The 16,123-nt window shown below is 45.7% G+C and overlaps 1 protein-coding gene across 1 annotated transcript in view; it reads left to right on the top strand.

The window, feature by feature from the left end:
• The first annotated feature begins 3,030 nt into the window (after nt 1-3,030).
• Nucleotides 3,031-16,123, top strand: part of PDE3A (phosphodiesterase 3A) — a 219,190-nt gene continuing 206,097 nt past the window's right edge. The window contains exon 1 of the mRNA XM_071422078.1: nt 3,031-3,829. Coding sequence (XP_071278179.1) covers nt 3,065-3,829 — 765 coding nt within the window. The 5' untranslated portion in view covers nt 3,031-3,064. The remainder of the gene's footprint in view (nt 3,830-16,123) is intronic.

Below are 16,123 nucleotides of genomic sequence, written 5' to 3'. Positions count from 1 at the left end.
AAGGAGGCTGAGTCTGCGAGTGCCAAAAAGATGCAGCACCAGAACTTCAGGGAAGTCTTGAGCTCTTGACTATTTGCAGGGGCAGAGAATAAGAGAAATCCCCAGAATTTCTCTTCTCTAGAGAAGGAAGACAGAATTTTTAGGTGACTATATGCTCAACATACTGTTTAAGGAGTACCTGTCAGCTGTAGACAGCCTAATCCAGTGAAATCAATCATGAATGAAATAACACAAATACCCTCCTGCCTTTCCCCTTCTTTCTGTGTGTCCCTGCACAGGAAATCTCCTCAATGGTCATTATTTCTCATCTTCTGTGCAATTCATGTTCTCTTTGGCTCGTCACCTACCATGTTTTCCCACCAGGCAGTGATTTTGATGGAAACTCTAAAATAAAATTACTGCTGTCTTTTTATGAAAGATCTTCACAACTTAGGTGCCTGAAACACCCTTAGATAGTAGATGAATAACTGACAATTACACTGTTTCATTCAGAAACATGCAGAAGTAGTATTTTTATCAAATCCCACGTGGTTGAAGCCACAGCAAAGTTCATCTTCCCATGTACTGATCCATACATGAGAATTTCTGCCTTGACTTTCTGAGCCTTGAATTCCAAATTTCATCATGCTACCTAATGCAGGATGTGAGAATGGATATACCAGGAAAAAGGACTCTTAATATGACTTTCTTGTGTCAACTTCAGTGCAGAAAGTGGCAGATGCCTTGGGGAGGTCTGGTCTGTTTCATGTGAGACTGGAAAGAACCTAAAATGTGTCCAGCCAAAAAAAAAAAAAAAAAAAAAAAAGCTGCTGCTTTTAATCTTTTAATGTTTTAGCTTAAGGAATTAAAAGAATATAGTCAATTATCTACTCTGATCTATGTATTATAATTGTAAATGGGGTGGCAGCAAAAACATTAAGGTAGGGAGTGTTTATTCCTCTAGTTCTTCTATTTGTTTTCATTATTTTATTTAAAGTGTCAACATTTCTGGTATCAGGAGGTGTAAGTGTAAAGTAACAAAGTGGAGATAAATTAAGATGTAAGCAAATGCTACTTGGCAGGGAGTATTAGGTCAAAAGTCTGATCTATCTGATTTGCAACTGCTGCATGTGTGTTATCCAGTGTTGTAATATCCATTTATTTGCATTTTGTTCTGATGCATCTAGACTTAGAAACATCTTTTATTTAAAAAAATAGTGAAAAAGATATAATTATTACTATCTGGGTATTACTATTCTGTCTCTGGGAGGTTGATGTTTAGGGTAGATGGAATCAGCTATGTTTTTCTAGATGTGTATGGCAACCTGCTGATTGCTGTCTCACCAGAATAAACTCCAAACCTTTCCAGCTGTTCTTAATCTGGCCTCTTAACCTTTAAAAAAACCAGAGGCTTTCCATTCCTCAGAGCCAAACTTTGCTAACAATATCTAGGTTGTTTTTAAACCAAGCTTCAAACATAAAAATGACTAATAAATCCATATTCCATAATAGTTAGGCTGGAAAACTATTATTTTAAGACAGACTCAGTTTTTATGACCCATTTCTAATAAAAATCCCAAGTATGCTTCACTAATGCTACCATTTCAGATACTCAGATCCCGGATGATAGGCATGCTATCCAGATAGATGCACCAATAAATATGTAAAGGCTATAAATCTGTCTCAAATTAGTGATTTGTAGATGTGCAAGGGGGAAGGAGGGCTGGGAAATTCTGTTTTCTAATCTGTTCGTTTCCTGACTCTTAATGCTCTGTCACTTCACAGCTGGTGATTGTATTTTTCCGTGGTTTGTATTAAGTGCTAAATGCATTACTCCGCGCTCTTCGGGGTTTTGCACAGACTTTGTCCGCACCTGATTCCATTCGTGTGAAGACCAATTTTGGGCAGCTCAGGGTCAGGGCCAGACTCTGCCCCGAGCAGAGAACGAGGCAGGTTTTGAGGAAGGAAACAGCGGCTTTTGGATGGAGCTACAGCCTGGAAACCCATAATGCTTCGGAGCCCGCTGGCTTTGGGATTCCAGCTCGGGCTTCCTATTAAAACAACAACACAACCCGTAATAATCACTCATAAACATCCATCTTCCTGACTCTTTTACGGCCTCGTAATTGCCCCCACCCTGACAGGCGGATTTATGCCCTGGCTGCCAGCGGCCGGAGCCGGGGAGCTCCGCCGGGGCAGGGCCGGGCTGCCCTTCCCCGGGAGCCGCTCCGGCGGCTTTGGGAGCGGCAAAGCCCCCGGTTTTCCCTTCCTCCTCCGTGGTTATCGCCTCCAGCAGCCCGCTCCGCTGCTGGGCTTTGGCCGCTCGCTCGGTGCAGGTTTGCTCCGGGGCTCTGGGCAGCCTCCGCTCCCGGCCGGGGGCAGCGCTTTTCCCGTGTAAGGCTCAAGCACTATCGCTGCAGCGCTCAGGAGGGAAATCCTCTCCTTGTCGCTCGTCCTCTTTTTCTCTTCCCAAGCAGGCTTACGTTCAAGTTTCTCCCGCAGGTCTCTTTCTCGCCCTCCCGGCGGGACTTCGCAACTTCTGCCGCGGTTCCGCTAGCCTTTTATTTGCTTTTTTTTAAGCCCTGGGCTTTTTTTTTTTTTCTCCCTGTTATTTCTCATTCCCCGCAATCCACAACGACCTGGAGGCTCCTTCTCCTTGCCCGCGGGGCACGGCCAGGGAAGACCCTCGGGCGGGCAGCGCTGTTCCGCCCCCGCCGGGGGCGCCTGCAAGGCAAAGGATGGCCTAGAAATTAAGCAGCACTTCCGAGGTGGTACATCTGCCTCTCCCCCCTGCCCCATTTCTTTACACCGCTTAAGATCTCTCCCAGTCCTGTACTTTCAAAAAGACATTTTAATTTACCGCCCCAAGCCCGCGGTGGTCGCGGAGAGGCGCGGCGCTCCCCAGCCCCCCGTGCCTCGGCAGGGGGCAGGCGGGGCGCGCTCCGCAGGAAATGCCGGCGCTGCCGCGGCGGGGAGCGCCCCCGGCCCGCCGCCCCCCGACCAGCGAGCGCTGACCGCGGAGTCGCTCCCGGACCCTGCCCGGCTGCGAACAACCCCGGGGTGCGCAGGGGAGCCCACCGAGCCCATGGAGGAGCGGAGCCCGGCGGCAGCGGCGGAGCGAGGGGCGCCCGCCTGGACCGCGCCGCTGCCGCCGCGGGAGCCCCGGCGCCGCCGGAAACTTTCCCCGGCGCTGAGCGCCGGCTCCCTCTCGGTGCTGCTGGCGCGGGGGGAGCGGCGCTGGGGCTGGGTGCCGCCCGGCGCGGTGCCCCTCTGCCCGGCCGGCGCCTCCTCGGGCGCGGGGCGCTGCCCGGTGCGGGGCGGCGTGCGGCCGCGGGCGGCGGCGCTGCTGCTGCTGCTGCTGCTGGCCGCCTGCTGCGGGGGGGAAGCGGTGGCGCAGACGGCGCTGGCGGCGGGGGAGGAGGAGGAGGAGGAGGAGGATCACTTGCTCTCCCTCGCCGCCACGGGGGTGGTGCTGAGCTGCCTGGCCGCCGTGACATGGCTGGTGCTGAAGCTGAGGCAGGGCGTCCTCATGCTCGCCGTGACTAGCGCGGCCAAGACCACGTCCCTCGTCGCCTTGGAGAGGGTCCCGGCGTCCTGGCGGCCCTACCTGGCGTACCTGCTGGGGCTGCTGGGCATCCTTCTGGCCGGCTACGCCGACCGGCTCTGGCCCCCACGGCGGGCCGCCCCGCTGGCCGAGCCTCCCGCCGCCCCCCCGGCCGCGGACGAAGCCCCAGTGCTCAGGCGGCGGCGGCGGTCCAGCTCCATGATCTCCCCCGAGATGTCGGGCGGCGGCGGCAGCGGCAACAAGACCCACCGGAGGACCTCGCTGCCCTGTATCCCCCGGGAGCAGGTAGGGCTGCGGGGAGACGGGTCCCAAACTTTGCCGGGGGTCCCGGCGGCGGCGGAGGAGCCGCTCCGGGCCGGGGAGGCCGCGCACGGTGCGGGCTTTCCTCGGCGCTCCGCGGCGCGGAGAGCCCCGGGACGCCTCGGAACGGGGCCGGGGCAAGCCGGGCTGAAGCCGGGCTGAAGCCGAGCTTTCCGGACCAGGCAGAGGGCTCAGGGTGTGCTTTTCCCTTACAGCTGTGGCCGGCGCCGGCTTTTCCTAAAGCTGGCAGAGGGAGGGCTGGGGTGGACGGTGCCCGCTGGGCTCTCGGAGCCGGTGGGAACCTGCCTTGAGCGTAGCCCTCGGGTTTCCCAGCATCACTTAGGAACCCCGCTGTTTCAAAGCTGTAGTTTCCTAGAAAGGTACCTCAGCCTTTTAAAACTTGCTTTAAGCTCGAAAGGGGTGTGTTTGTGTGTGTGAGCCGAGCAGCTCGGTTGTCCGTGGTGGGAGAAGTCCCCTATCGGGGCGGTAGCCCCGGCTCGTCTTTGCACTTTGCCTCCCCAGCGCTGCTCCCGTGCGTGTAATCAATAGCTCCGGCTCTGCCCTGGCTGTGGGAACCGGTGCGAGGCACACGCGATTTATCTCAACTTTGTTTTCTCTGAGAGGCTGTGATTGGAATGGCTGAGTGAGAACTTTATTACCGGAGATGCGTTCCTTTCAATGCACACCTCAAAAAATCTGGAGGAAGAAGCAATCAGGCACCGGTATCTTACTGCACAGCTGTGTAGAGCCCTGACACGGACACAAAGTAGGCTTGGTTCTGCGCTTGAAGTGTTTCTCAGTTGTTTTGAGATTTAAGATTGCCCCACAAAAATACCACTTGACACTTGGGTGACTTGAAAGTCAGTGCGATCCCTGCTGAGTAGTGGAAAGGGAAACCTGGGGGGGAAATAAGTATCGAACTGTGTTAAGTTTTCTTTTTCAACTAGTGTTGAAAAGGATTCTGTGCACTGTGATCAAGTGAAGCGTGTTGTCATACACCTAAGGTTTTCTTTCAGGTGGCTTGCTGGATAAGCAGCAAAGTATTTTCCAAGTAATGGCTGTTATCTAGCTATATGGTGTGGGTGGCTGGTTTGTTCTGGAAATCGTTTGATTACATCCCTTTGTGGTTGGTACTGACATTTCTTAGAAGAGGGCCTGACAACCTTACATACTTGAGACTTGTTTTACAACAAACGTACTTATTTATTTAACAGTTTTGTTTAGGTGAAGTAAATATTTACCACAGACAAATATAATGTGAAAAAGTAGAAAACTGACCGAGTTCTGACTTTAGCAGGAACTGAGAGGCAACGGTGTAAGAGTAATTTGTAAGTACAGTAAGGCACAAAATTAAAACTGTTTATGCTTACTTGGTGAAGCTAGACATTTCTGGTGGTTTCTTACAATAATCATTTGTAAGGTCTTAAACATATTTTCCACTTGCTTTCACACTTCCAATAAATGCAGCCTTTTAGTTAACATCTCTAAATGTAATCATTTGGAGACAGGACTCAGTGACCACGGTCCTTGTCTTCTCTCATGGAGGAACTTCAAATCTCCTGCATGTACCAGGAGGTTGGGCTGGTGATGGATATAACAAGGTAGACTCCTTTTCCCTCCCTGCTGGTGCATTACCTGGGGACAGTGGCCAGCTTTGCCCCGAGCAATTCCCACTTCCAAGCTGTGGAGCTGGTCTGGAGTTATCTGCAACTGTTCCGTTCACCCGCTGCAGGATTTTGGCAAATTTCTCTTTCTTTTGTTCTCACTCACTATTAATCAATAGTGAGATCTGGTATTGCTTGTGTCTCTGTGTGATTAGAAATGGATGATAACTTTGGAGTTTGGGGAGACTTTCTGTATTTATTTTTTTTTAGCATAATGTGGCTGTGTGTATGTGAACTTCTGTCCCTAAAAGCTGTTCTCTTAAATAAATGCTAGCGTGAGTGAAAAATGGAAAAGGTGAAACAAAGCTCTGTAAGGACCTCGAAGAAAAGATGGGAGAAGTGGGACTCTCTTACAGCAAACACAGTTTATGTTTATAGCAAAAATCAGCTCCCTGTAGACTTAAAGAAAGTATAGGTAAATGTTTTTCTTTTGGACAGTTTTTAAATATAACATGTTAAAAATAGACATGAGGGCTTTGAAAGAAAACCAGGCCTTCTCTTGCCCCCCTGTTTTTAAAAAACATCCTCTGAATGTTTCTGGTCTGGTTTGTACATCTGTGAACTGCCAATAGTTTTCATCAGGAAATAGATCCACTTTATTGCTTTGAAACATGTACTTGAATTTAGTGAGTAACATTAGGCAAAGTTTTAGTGATCTTTCCCATCACCTCCCATGTAACCTTTCATATTGCTGAACACTTTTGTTTTTCCAGAATTTGATTCCTTTCATATCTGACTGTTTCTGTTAATACGAGATTCTATGAAAGTTGGAATTTCTGAATTTTTCTTACTTAGTCACACACATCTCAATTTTAATCTGAATTCTTCTCTACTAGAATTTGAAGGTGAATCTATGTGGCATTGTAAAGGACAGTACCAGGAACTGCAAACTGACAACATGGATATTGTATTAACACACCTTGTGTTGGCATCACTTCCAAAAAGAATTTGAAAAAAAAACCTTTCATTAAAAATGCCACCATCCAGAATTCAAATGGTACCATGATGCAACCTTCTGTTGCTGCTAAAAGTGCTCCTTCCCCATTTTCAGTTTAATTCTGTGCTTTTTGTGGTTGCCTTTGTATATGATCTTTCTGTTTCCCAACTTTGGCAAAGTCTTTGGATGAAAAGCTTCCAGCCTGGTGTGAGTGTAGCTCTCATTGAGGAGTGTGTGCCTAATCTTGCTCCCAACTGAGTGTTGTCTCCCTGTGATTTCATCAAGGCTGGCTGAGGATGCTCAGCTCCTTGAGGGCTCCCTCAGCCAGATTTGAAAGAGGATGCAGAGCAAAATTGTGAATGGATAGATAGACAGGGAATGAATGAATGAATGAGGAAATACATTTTTTTCCCCTTTTTTCAGTAAATGCAAAAGCACCACCAAGAAGATGGCTTTTGGAGTTTTTTCTCCAGGGTTTTGCAAACATTTTTAGCTCTTCATAAAAGTGCAGAGAGGAGGTTGGTGGGAATAGGGAGGGGAGCAGAAATGTGTTCTATGTGTTGTTTTTTCCCATTAAAATATTATAATGTCCATGTGCTCTGAGGCTTGTGCCTCTGATGTGTTAATCTCAACATGCAGCAGTCCAAGGGGATGATTTTGCCTTGGTGGGTAGAATGCTGCACAGGAGATTGTAGCTGGGCAAATTTAAACCATGCTGAAGACTACTGATTTTGCTTTTGAGTTTTGCTTGTTTGTTTTGTTTAGGGAAGCTTTCAGCTACCTTGGATTTATTACAAGTATGTGTTATTAGCAGCTGCTGCAAATAGTTTGATTTGCTTTTGCCGGATTTATTTTTTTTACCTGAGTCAGAAGACTGGGGTACAGCACATAGTCTGAAGGACTTTCTGGTCCCCCAGCTAGTGGGTGACACAGCTCTGTGTGAGAGAAGGTGCTGAGTCCTGGTGGAGGAGCTTGTCCCATGTCCCCAGCTGCCACGCCGGCTGCTCCACGTACAAACTCCTGCCCGTGCTCTCTTCCTCCTAAGGCAGACAGGTTTTCTGTCCATTTTCCTTATGTATTTCTCTTTTGCTTTTTATTTCTGTTTTCTTTATGTATTTCTGTTCTGGGCAGTAGGAGAAGTAGAAAGCTCTTTGCCTTCCCGAGGGGCATCTGAGGGTCTGTCATCTCTTTTCTCTTGGTTTGAGACTTGGTAGATTTTTTATTCTGCTGCATCTTTCCCATCCTTTTTCTCCTTGTTAAGAGTTATTTTTTCAGGCTGGTAACCTTGGTGCCAGATTTGTCTATCTTCCTTCAGCAGCAGCAGTGGGTTTTTTTGCTCAATTGACTGTTTTTCATGGGGTTCTGGGTGGTAACCCTGCCTGTTCCCAGCCCTAGCCTGGGAAAGTTGTGTGCAGGACTGTCGTTATCACTGCCTGTCTGTGGAGTTGAGAAGACAATCCTGTAACAGTTCACATGGCCAAAGATATCTCTGCAGTGATAAGATCTAAGAAACAGTGGAGAAAAAGAAATATATTTGTCAGTTTTCCTTTTTTGTTTCCAAGGGAAAAATTAAGGCTTTATCTCTTCTCATTGTTTGATAGTGACAGCTTTGGTAGTGCCAGGAATATGTTGCTTCTTCCCCTTTGTTGGTTCTTCCTCATTTTAACTTAAAAAGTAGAGAAATGTACCCTTATATTATAACCAATTTTTATTAATGTGGATCCTGTGCTCTGGCCTGAAAATGGGAGCGATCGGGGTGCAACATAGAGAAATTTAAAATTTTAGAGGGGAGCTGGCAGATTGAATTTAGGTACTGAACTTTGTCTGTGTCTATTAGACATAGGAGGTTTTATATACCATGTACCTCCTCCTAATAGGGTTTATTGAGCTGTAATTACTCCGATAAGATTTAATGGCATTGCCATTTAGGTCACTAAAAACTAAGGAATATTGAGGAATTATGTCATCTGGTGACTGCTGAAACACAACCATGTAAAATATTAAAGAAAGGCTCCAGGAAAAATCACCCAGGGATTCCAGACGTAATGCTTTATTTTCTTTTGCATGGCTTCATTTACGCAAACCTGCTCCACTTGGGTTTTTTCATTTCTCTTTCAGCCTCACAAAAATGTTAAAACTGCTGCTGAAACTCTCACCAAGGGCTTAGAATCTATTTTTGTCCATTGGTTAAATCAAGAAATGTATATTATGGTATATTGGCAAAAAAGTAAAGTACAGTAGTGACTTTCTGCTCTTTCTGCTTGAAGTGTGAAAATGCAAAGCTGGGGAACTGAAAGAAATCCTGTGTACTCTGGGTTGTCATGTTAATTAAATAAACAGCCAGAACAGTGACCCTGTGTATGAAATGTGTTTTGAGAAGCTTGTTGGGGGTTGGAGGGGAAAAACAGTGACACATGATGTTTTGGACGTTAACTGTGACGTTTGTATGAATTTCTCCTAATCTGCTGTTAGTGTTCTAGCATTCCAACTGGTTTTTGTGGGAGACTGAGGCATAGCTGTGTGTTGCAAATAGAAGGAATGGTGCTTGGGCTTTTTTCTTTAAAAAGTAATATAAAGAAATAATCTCAGCCTGGAAGTGAAAAGGTTTGCTGGGTTCTGGTGCCTGCAAATCGCAGGGCTTTGAATAGGGGTGAGCTGACTGCCTCCTAAATTATTTGAGAATGAAAAGAACACTTCTGCAATTAAAGCTTTGAGCCAGTGACTGTGATTTACCCAGGCAATCTGATGGAAGATGTACAGCTTGTAGCATATCCCTTGACAGATAAGGAAAGAAATGTACAGATTCAGATAACAAACTGGAAGCCGTGTTTTACTTTGTGCAGGGATTTAATTTTTTTTTTCTCTGCTTGGTTTTAAACAAGTTTTTTTATGAATTACCAAACACTTTCCTCAAAGTCTTTTCTCTGTTAGTCAAGGTGTCACTCAAAGAAACACCTCTCACTTGGACTATGTAGTTTTCAGGTTTAAGGTGGTGGGGTTGGTTTTTCTTTTTTTTTTTGGTTGTGGGGTCTTTTTGCTTTTTGTTTGTTCGTGGACTTTTTTTGTGTTGGAGTTATCTTGCTCTAAGTCCTGCAATAAATTTTGCTTTAAGCCCTGCTGCAAGTGGTAGCATCAGTTCTTTATATTGTGAGTAATAAAAAAAATATCATGAAATGCGATATCTGTCTGAGTTTTAAGTTGTGGGTGGAATATCAGCGTTTTTCCTTCTGAGCTGCTTTTGGAGATTCACTGGGGCTGTGGGGAGAGGATGTGCCCTACCCCTTTGTCAAGCTTTGGCTTCTTTATTTATTTATTTATGTATTTATTTATTTATTATGAAGGGTTTGAGCCGCTTTGGTCTCTTTTATGTATGTATGTATTTATTTATTTATTATGAAGGGTTTGAGCCGCTTTTCTTCTCCCTCTGTGTGTGTGCATGTCATTGTCGCGAGTCCCTCGTGGCGGTGATGATGATGATGATGATGATGATGGGTGATGGCGATGATGATGGTGATGAAGGCGGCTCCGGTCGCTCCCGCAGCGGGCGGGCGGTGTCGGCGCTGGCGGGCGCGGCCCCCTAGAGGGCACGAGAGCCAAGCCGGGCACGGAACATCATCCACAAAATCTGTCCGTGGTCCTTAACTCAGCCCGTGCCCGATCTGCCCCGCCGCTGCCGCTGCCGCTCCAGCCCCGTCCCGCAGCCCGCGGTGGCACAGCCCGGGCTGCTCCCCGCGGGTCCCTCCCGGTGCAGAACATCCTGACTCTGTGCGAGCATTTATAAATGAAACTGGAAATGCCACCTGAAAAGCAGGATGTCCCCCTGTCCTCTGATCTGTCGAGGCCACAGCTGGCGCTCGCTGTCCTATTCTGGGCTCCTCAGAGCAAGAGCAACAAGGAGCTGCTGGGGAAGGTTCAGCACTGGGCTGTGGGGATGATGAGGGGACTGCAGCATCTCTCCTGGGAGGAAAGCCTGGGAAAGCTGGGCCTGTTTAGCCTGGAGAAAAGATGACTGAGAGGGATCTTATCAGTGCATCCACATGTCTGAAGGGTGAGTGACAAGAGCCCAGTGCCAGGGCAAGGGGCACAAACTGAAACACAGCCAGCTGCACCTGAATATGAGCAAAAAGCGCTGAGCACTGGAACAGGCTGCCCAGAGAGGCTGGGGAACCTCCTCTGGAGAGATTCCAAACCTGCCTGGCCACCACCTGTGTCTGTTGCTCTAGGTGAGCCTGCCTTGGCAGAATGGTTGGACTAGATCTCCAGAGGTGCCTTCCAAGCCCAGCCTTTCTGTGATTCTGTGGGTTGTGCTGATGGGATAAATGGTCCTTCAGTGCTGTTGAACATGGATGGATGGATGGATGTTTTCGTAGTGCACCTCAAGGGCTGCTGAGCAAAAGGGAAAATAGGCAGCACAGGGAAGATACTGGTGGTTATAGGAGTTTGGTCAGTAAAATGGCATTGTTCATTTTTGAACCTGTCAAGAAAAGGATTTTGTGTCAGCTGGCCACTGGAAATGTGCTGGTCACTGAAAAGATTTTGTGTGTGGGAGGTTTTAAAATGAAATTGGGTTAGTGAAGGCATGGTATGGACTGGTGTACCAAGTTTTGGTCAGACATACAGAACCATTAGGATCCACAGATAGCCCAGACTTCTGAGCCTCATCTAAGAAGGGACTGAAATTGTACATAAAACTAGATCTGGCTGAGGGGTGTTGACGGCATATTTGCCTAAAAAGGAAAGAATAGAAAGGAATTCGGAAAACAAAACAAACCCATCCCCAAACCTCCAAACAAACTCCCCCCCCGAACCTTTTATTTTTAAGCTGCTATGAAGAAGTCTGATTGTGTAAGATAGAAATAGACACTGATCATGGAAAATACGTGCATGTCACAAGGTATGAATGAAGCTCTTCCAGCTTAGACATTTGTATTTATTAGTTATTGAAGTGTAAAGGTTTCTGATGCCAAACAGTTTGAGGATTAGAAAAACTGTTTGGTTTTTTTTTTAGATCTGATATTAGTTAGGAAAAAACTTCCCACTTGCTCACTCTGTGCTTTAGTGGCTGTACTGCTTTATCTGGACCTATCACTGCACAACTCTCTGTATTTTTACTGCAATTAACTACTGAAAAAAAATTAGGGAGAAGATACTTAAGAGCATCAATACAGTTAAAGGCTCTCCTTCTGCCCCTGCTCAAGGCTGGAAAATTACAAAACCTCCACATATCAGAAATAGCTCAGAGCATAGCTGAGGCCTCTTTGGCTAACACCCCCAATCCACCAGTGAAATATGTGGGGTTAAAGCGGTTTATTTGACTTTTGTATTTTGTAGGTTGCTGGAGTTGGCTTTGTTTTGTACTAAGATTTATGCTTTGGTTTGAATTTTAAAGTAAAATAAAATTATATTCTGCGTCATTTTGTTGGTTTTTTTTTAATGGGATTTTTGTCTGCCTAACTCTGTAGGAGTGGTGCTTTTCAAATATTCCCATGATGCTTTTTCTGATGGCTGCTGAAGTCCTGAGGCACTCCCTGCTGACAGTTTAAAAAAAGCAACCCTTCCTCTCAGACTGGTTGGTCCTCTTCGAAATATCTCAGCTTCATTAAAAGCTGTGTGAAATACAATATGATGATGCCTGCTGGAAAATTATCGCTGTGTTTTGAGGATCAAGACACTGAGGGTTGCTGGGTTTATTTTTTGTTTTAAAAAAGCTTCTTGTTCCTGGTTGTCTTTGAGTAAATCATAATACTGTAGGGGATCAGTTATTACTGAACTTCCAAACTGAACATTACTTATTCTGAGCAGCATCCTTCTGACTGATTTCTCAGTAAATTTCTCCATAAGCACAGTTGTGAAATGAATTCCAGACAGGGAAAGAATTGAGTATTTGAGTGGTGAAGTTTAATTGTTTTTTGAACTATTGCACTCCCAGCAGGTTGATGATTCCTTGCTGGCATCTCTGTGTGCTGGAGCTGCTGCCTGGCACCACTAATAACCTAAATTGCTCCTCATCCTGGACTAGAGATAGTTTGAGTCTCTTCCACTTTTCCTGTATGGTTTTAAATAAATCCATGCATGTTTGCGTTTAATGCCATAAAGGAGAGGCAGAGCACTCATCTGTTTTGTTACTGATGTTAGATGAAAATACTGATTGTTGGCAAATACATACACCCCAAATTTACCTTGAAATGTGGCTGAGGCCTGTGCATGGGCCGAAAAGCCATGTCCAAGCAAGTTTTACTCCACTTTGTAGGCAGAAATCTAGATATGCTTTCCCAAGCTTTTTGTTGCCTGCAGAGTAAAACTTGTGAAACCTTGTCTGTGCTTGAGTATTGACTCTCAGTTGAGATGACAGCTGTGGAAAGGTGCAGAGCTGTGTGTGAAAGTGGAGATTAAAAAGGGCTGCACAGCCTTATGTACTGTCTACCCTTGCCTTTGTGAATGAACTTCCAAGTGCTATTGAGAGAATTTTTTTTTTCCCTTTTGTTTTCTTTCTTCTTGTTCCCTTCCTGGCTTCTCTTCCCCTTTTCTCCTTTTCTTTCTTTCTTATTGATGCCTGTTTGAGCTCACCAGCTGACAGATCTAACTGGAGTTTCCTTTCTGCTGCTTCATTTCCTCTACAAACCCACCTTTCAATGCAGCTACCACTATTTCCATATTGAAAATGCTGAAGTCCTTCCCCCAAAACTCGCTTTTGAAAGGCAAAACCTGTTGGATTCTGCACTGAATTCTCTGGTGCATTTCTCTTCAGCTGTACTGGTGGTGTTAACTATAGATTACTCTTGTCAAAGTCTCATCACTGTATTTTGGGCTGATAAGGAGCTTCAATGTGCATCTATAATTGCAAGATAACTGGGAAGATACGTTTCATGTAGCTGGAGTTTTAGTTGGAATCTGGCACTGGGATTGTTACAGGAATGCTTGTGCTGAAATGCAGTCTGCCTCTCACTCTTGTGAGACAATGGATACCTTCACCTTCTCACTCAGTAATATTTTAAAATTCATATTGAACAAGTGAAGGTTTGTTAAAAACACTATTTTTCTTAAATTCTCTTTATAAAGGTTAGTAATCGTCTCCTCTTGCCTCTGCTGTTTTCAGCCCTCCCAGGGTAACAGGGTGATCCTTTCAGTTCAGTCCTTAGTGCAGAAGGAGCTGTGTTCACATCCTGAAATCCAGAGAGCTTCTTAATTTTTTTTTTTTAACAGCTAATGATTCCTTTTCTTATTTTAAAGAAAGATATTCAAAGCTAACGTTTGTTGTACTGCTGAAAATGTCACCTGACACCTTGTAGCGTGTTCTTACAGATGTGTGCACACACATATAGATATCTACCTAAATGTTCATATATGTATGTATGTATACACAAATTAGTATTGTGCAGTTGAGAGGGATGGAGTTTTTGCTTGACTCTGACAGCACAGTCAGCAAGGCCAAAGTACATATGACAGGGCTCTTTCTGGATATTAAATAATATTTCCTGATATTTCCACAGGCAGGCTTGTTTATTAATATGCCAGCTTTAGTAACTATTGCTTGACTTGTGACTTTTTGTTGTTTAAATATTTCTTCTTTCTTGTGCCAAGTTGTGCAGTTATTTGTTATTATTTGTAAACACTCGAGTAGTGATTTTGATCAACAAATAACCACTTAGGTCTTACAAGTGATACATACACTTGTTAAATTTGTGAGATTGGTGCCACAAGTCTGTTCTAGAGGTGAAAGCCATAAAGGTGCTTTCCAGGTGTCCCTGGGCTGACTTGCTGCTGGCTTTAGCTGTGATGTGGAGCACGGGGCTGGCTGGGCAGGAGGAGCTGGGCAGGTCCCAGTGCAGCCTGAGCTGGAGCCACTCCTGGGGGCACAAAGAAGGGGTTGTTTGTACAGAAGTATTAGGAGAATGAGCAGAGTTACAGCATTACTTGTCTGAGGTCATGCAGCAAGCAGAGAGTTTGGATGTCCTGAATCACAACCTGCTTTCTGCACTAACTTCTAAAATTATTTGTGTGGCCATCCCAAGTTTGTGTATTTGTTCCCTTGTTTAAACTGAATTTCATAAGTGTTTATTAAAGACAAATTTTGCAGGTTTGGTGTGAAACTAAAATGAGACTACAGCTTCCTTTAGGTGTAGGCACAGAGTCAGTGGTGATTGGGGTGGGGCTGTGCCCCATCATCCCTCATTGGCTCCAGCTGTGCAGCACAGGTGAGCAGCATTAACAGGAACGAGCCATGGAGGGCACAGGGCACTGCCCAACCCCAGAGGGCAGAGAGAGGCACTGCAGCAGCAGCAGGGCACAAAAGCCTGGGCTGAGGGACAGGGAGGGCAGATGCTGCAGCTTTTTGGAGTGGAATGGTGTTACTGTGTGTGGGCCGATGCCTGAAGCCTTCTGAAGAGGTAAGGTGTTTGCTTGGGATGAAACTTTCTGAAACTGTGTGCTGACCCTCTGTGTATTATGGCCATCTCAACTGTGACATGTGCTGTGACAATTGTTCAGTGTGGAGCTCTGGCTGGTGAGACGTATGATAAGACCAGTTGAAATAAATAGGTGACTTGTATTTTTACAGCGAAGCCCAATGAGCTTTACCTGGTAAAACTCTGTTAGGTGTAGTGGATATGTTGTTGCTGCTATGTACCTGTTCTCTGGGAAGCTGTAGACTAGTTATATTTGTTGTTTATTAAAGCGGTTCACTAAAATTCACTGAATTTCTGGTGATTTTGCATTCTGTTGAGCTGAAATGTTTCAAGGTAATTCATATGCCATTATCAAGGGTTTGGTTTTTTTTAAAACCAGCTTAATGTGTCTGTAAGTGCCATTCTTAAACGCAGTCCTAATTGTCTACTGATTACACAAAACTGCAAATGAATAAACATTTTCTATTAAAGGATTTAATGCTGTGCTTCATGTGAGGAATGGAACTGTGAGGATGGTTTGGAAGCTAAATGGGGATAAGGGTGGAATGAGAGCCTGAACCTTTCCAGTAGGCTTCTGCTGAGAGTTGCAGAGCATTCATCTTTCCTGTGGCCTGTGGAGAAGCAAGAAACCTTTACGAGCAGGCAGGTGTATCCATAGGTGTGTGCCATCTCATAATTCCAGGCAGCATGGGCTCTGTTTGTGCCTCATTACAGAGACCTCAGTAAGAAATCTGCTCAGTGACAAGAGAAATATTGTCTGTGCTTTGTTGGGACTGCAGACTGACTTGTGGGCCATGGAATCCAGGATGTTGACCCCTGCTAAGCCTGCTGTGTTTGTGTCAAGCAGGGTCACAGAGGAGCACAGGGTAACAGTGCAACAATTAGCTGGACTGGGGTGCCAGCACTCAACCACGTATTCCAGTTTCAGTTCCTCTCAAGGATCCAAGCCTGTCCTTTCCTCTTGGCCAGGCACCTTTGGAATCAGGGCCAGCTCAGAGGAAATCTGAGGAACCAGGGCTTAACTGAAATTGAGGACATCTAAACCTGGTTTCCTGGATGCATCTGCTGTGTTGAGACAGAGAGATGGCAAACACAAATGTTTCTTGGAGAGCTCCTGAGCATTTTTAAGTGAAGCAGTAAAGACAGATTGTCTATCCCCTTCCTCTCAAAGCTATCCAGTCTTTATTTCAGCTTTCTCTTCTGCTGTGAGTGGTGTATAAATCTAATCCTGAAATGTGTGATGTTCCTATTCAGAGCTGATGGATAATGTGAA

Source organism: Agelaius tricolor, unplaced genomic scaffold (genome assembly GCF_023055355.1).
Source record: "Agelaius tricolor isolate 1412-34295 unplaced genomic scaffold, bAgeTri1.0.p SCAF_3, whole genome shotgun sequence".
In the NCBI taxonomy this organism is placed as follows: domain Eukaryota; kingdom Metazoa; phylum Chordata; class Aves; order Passeriformes; family Icteridae; genus Agelaius; species Agelaius tricolor.
This window is presented reverse-complemented; position numbering and strand designations above follow the sequence as displayed.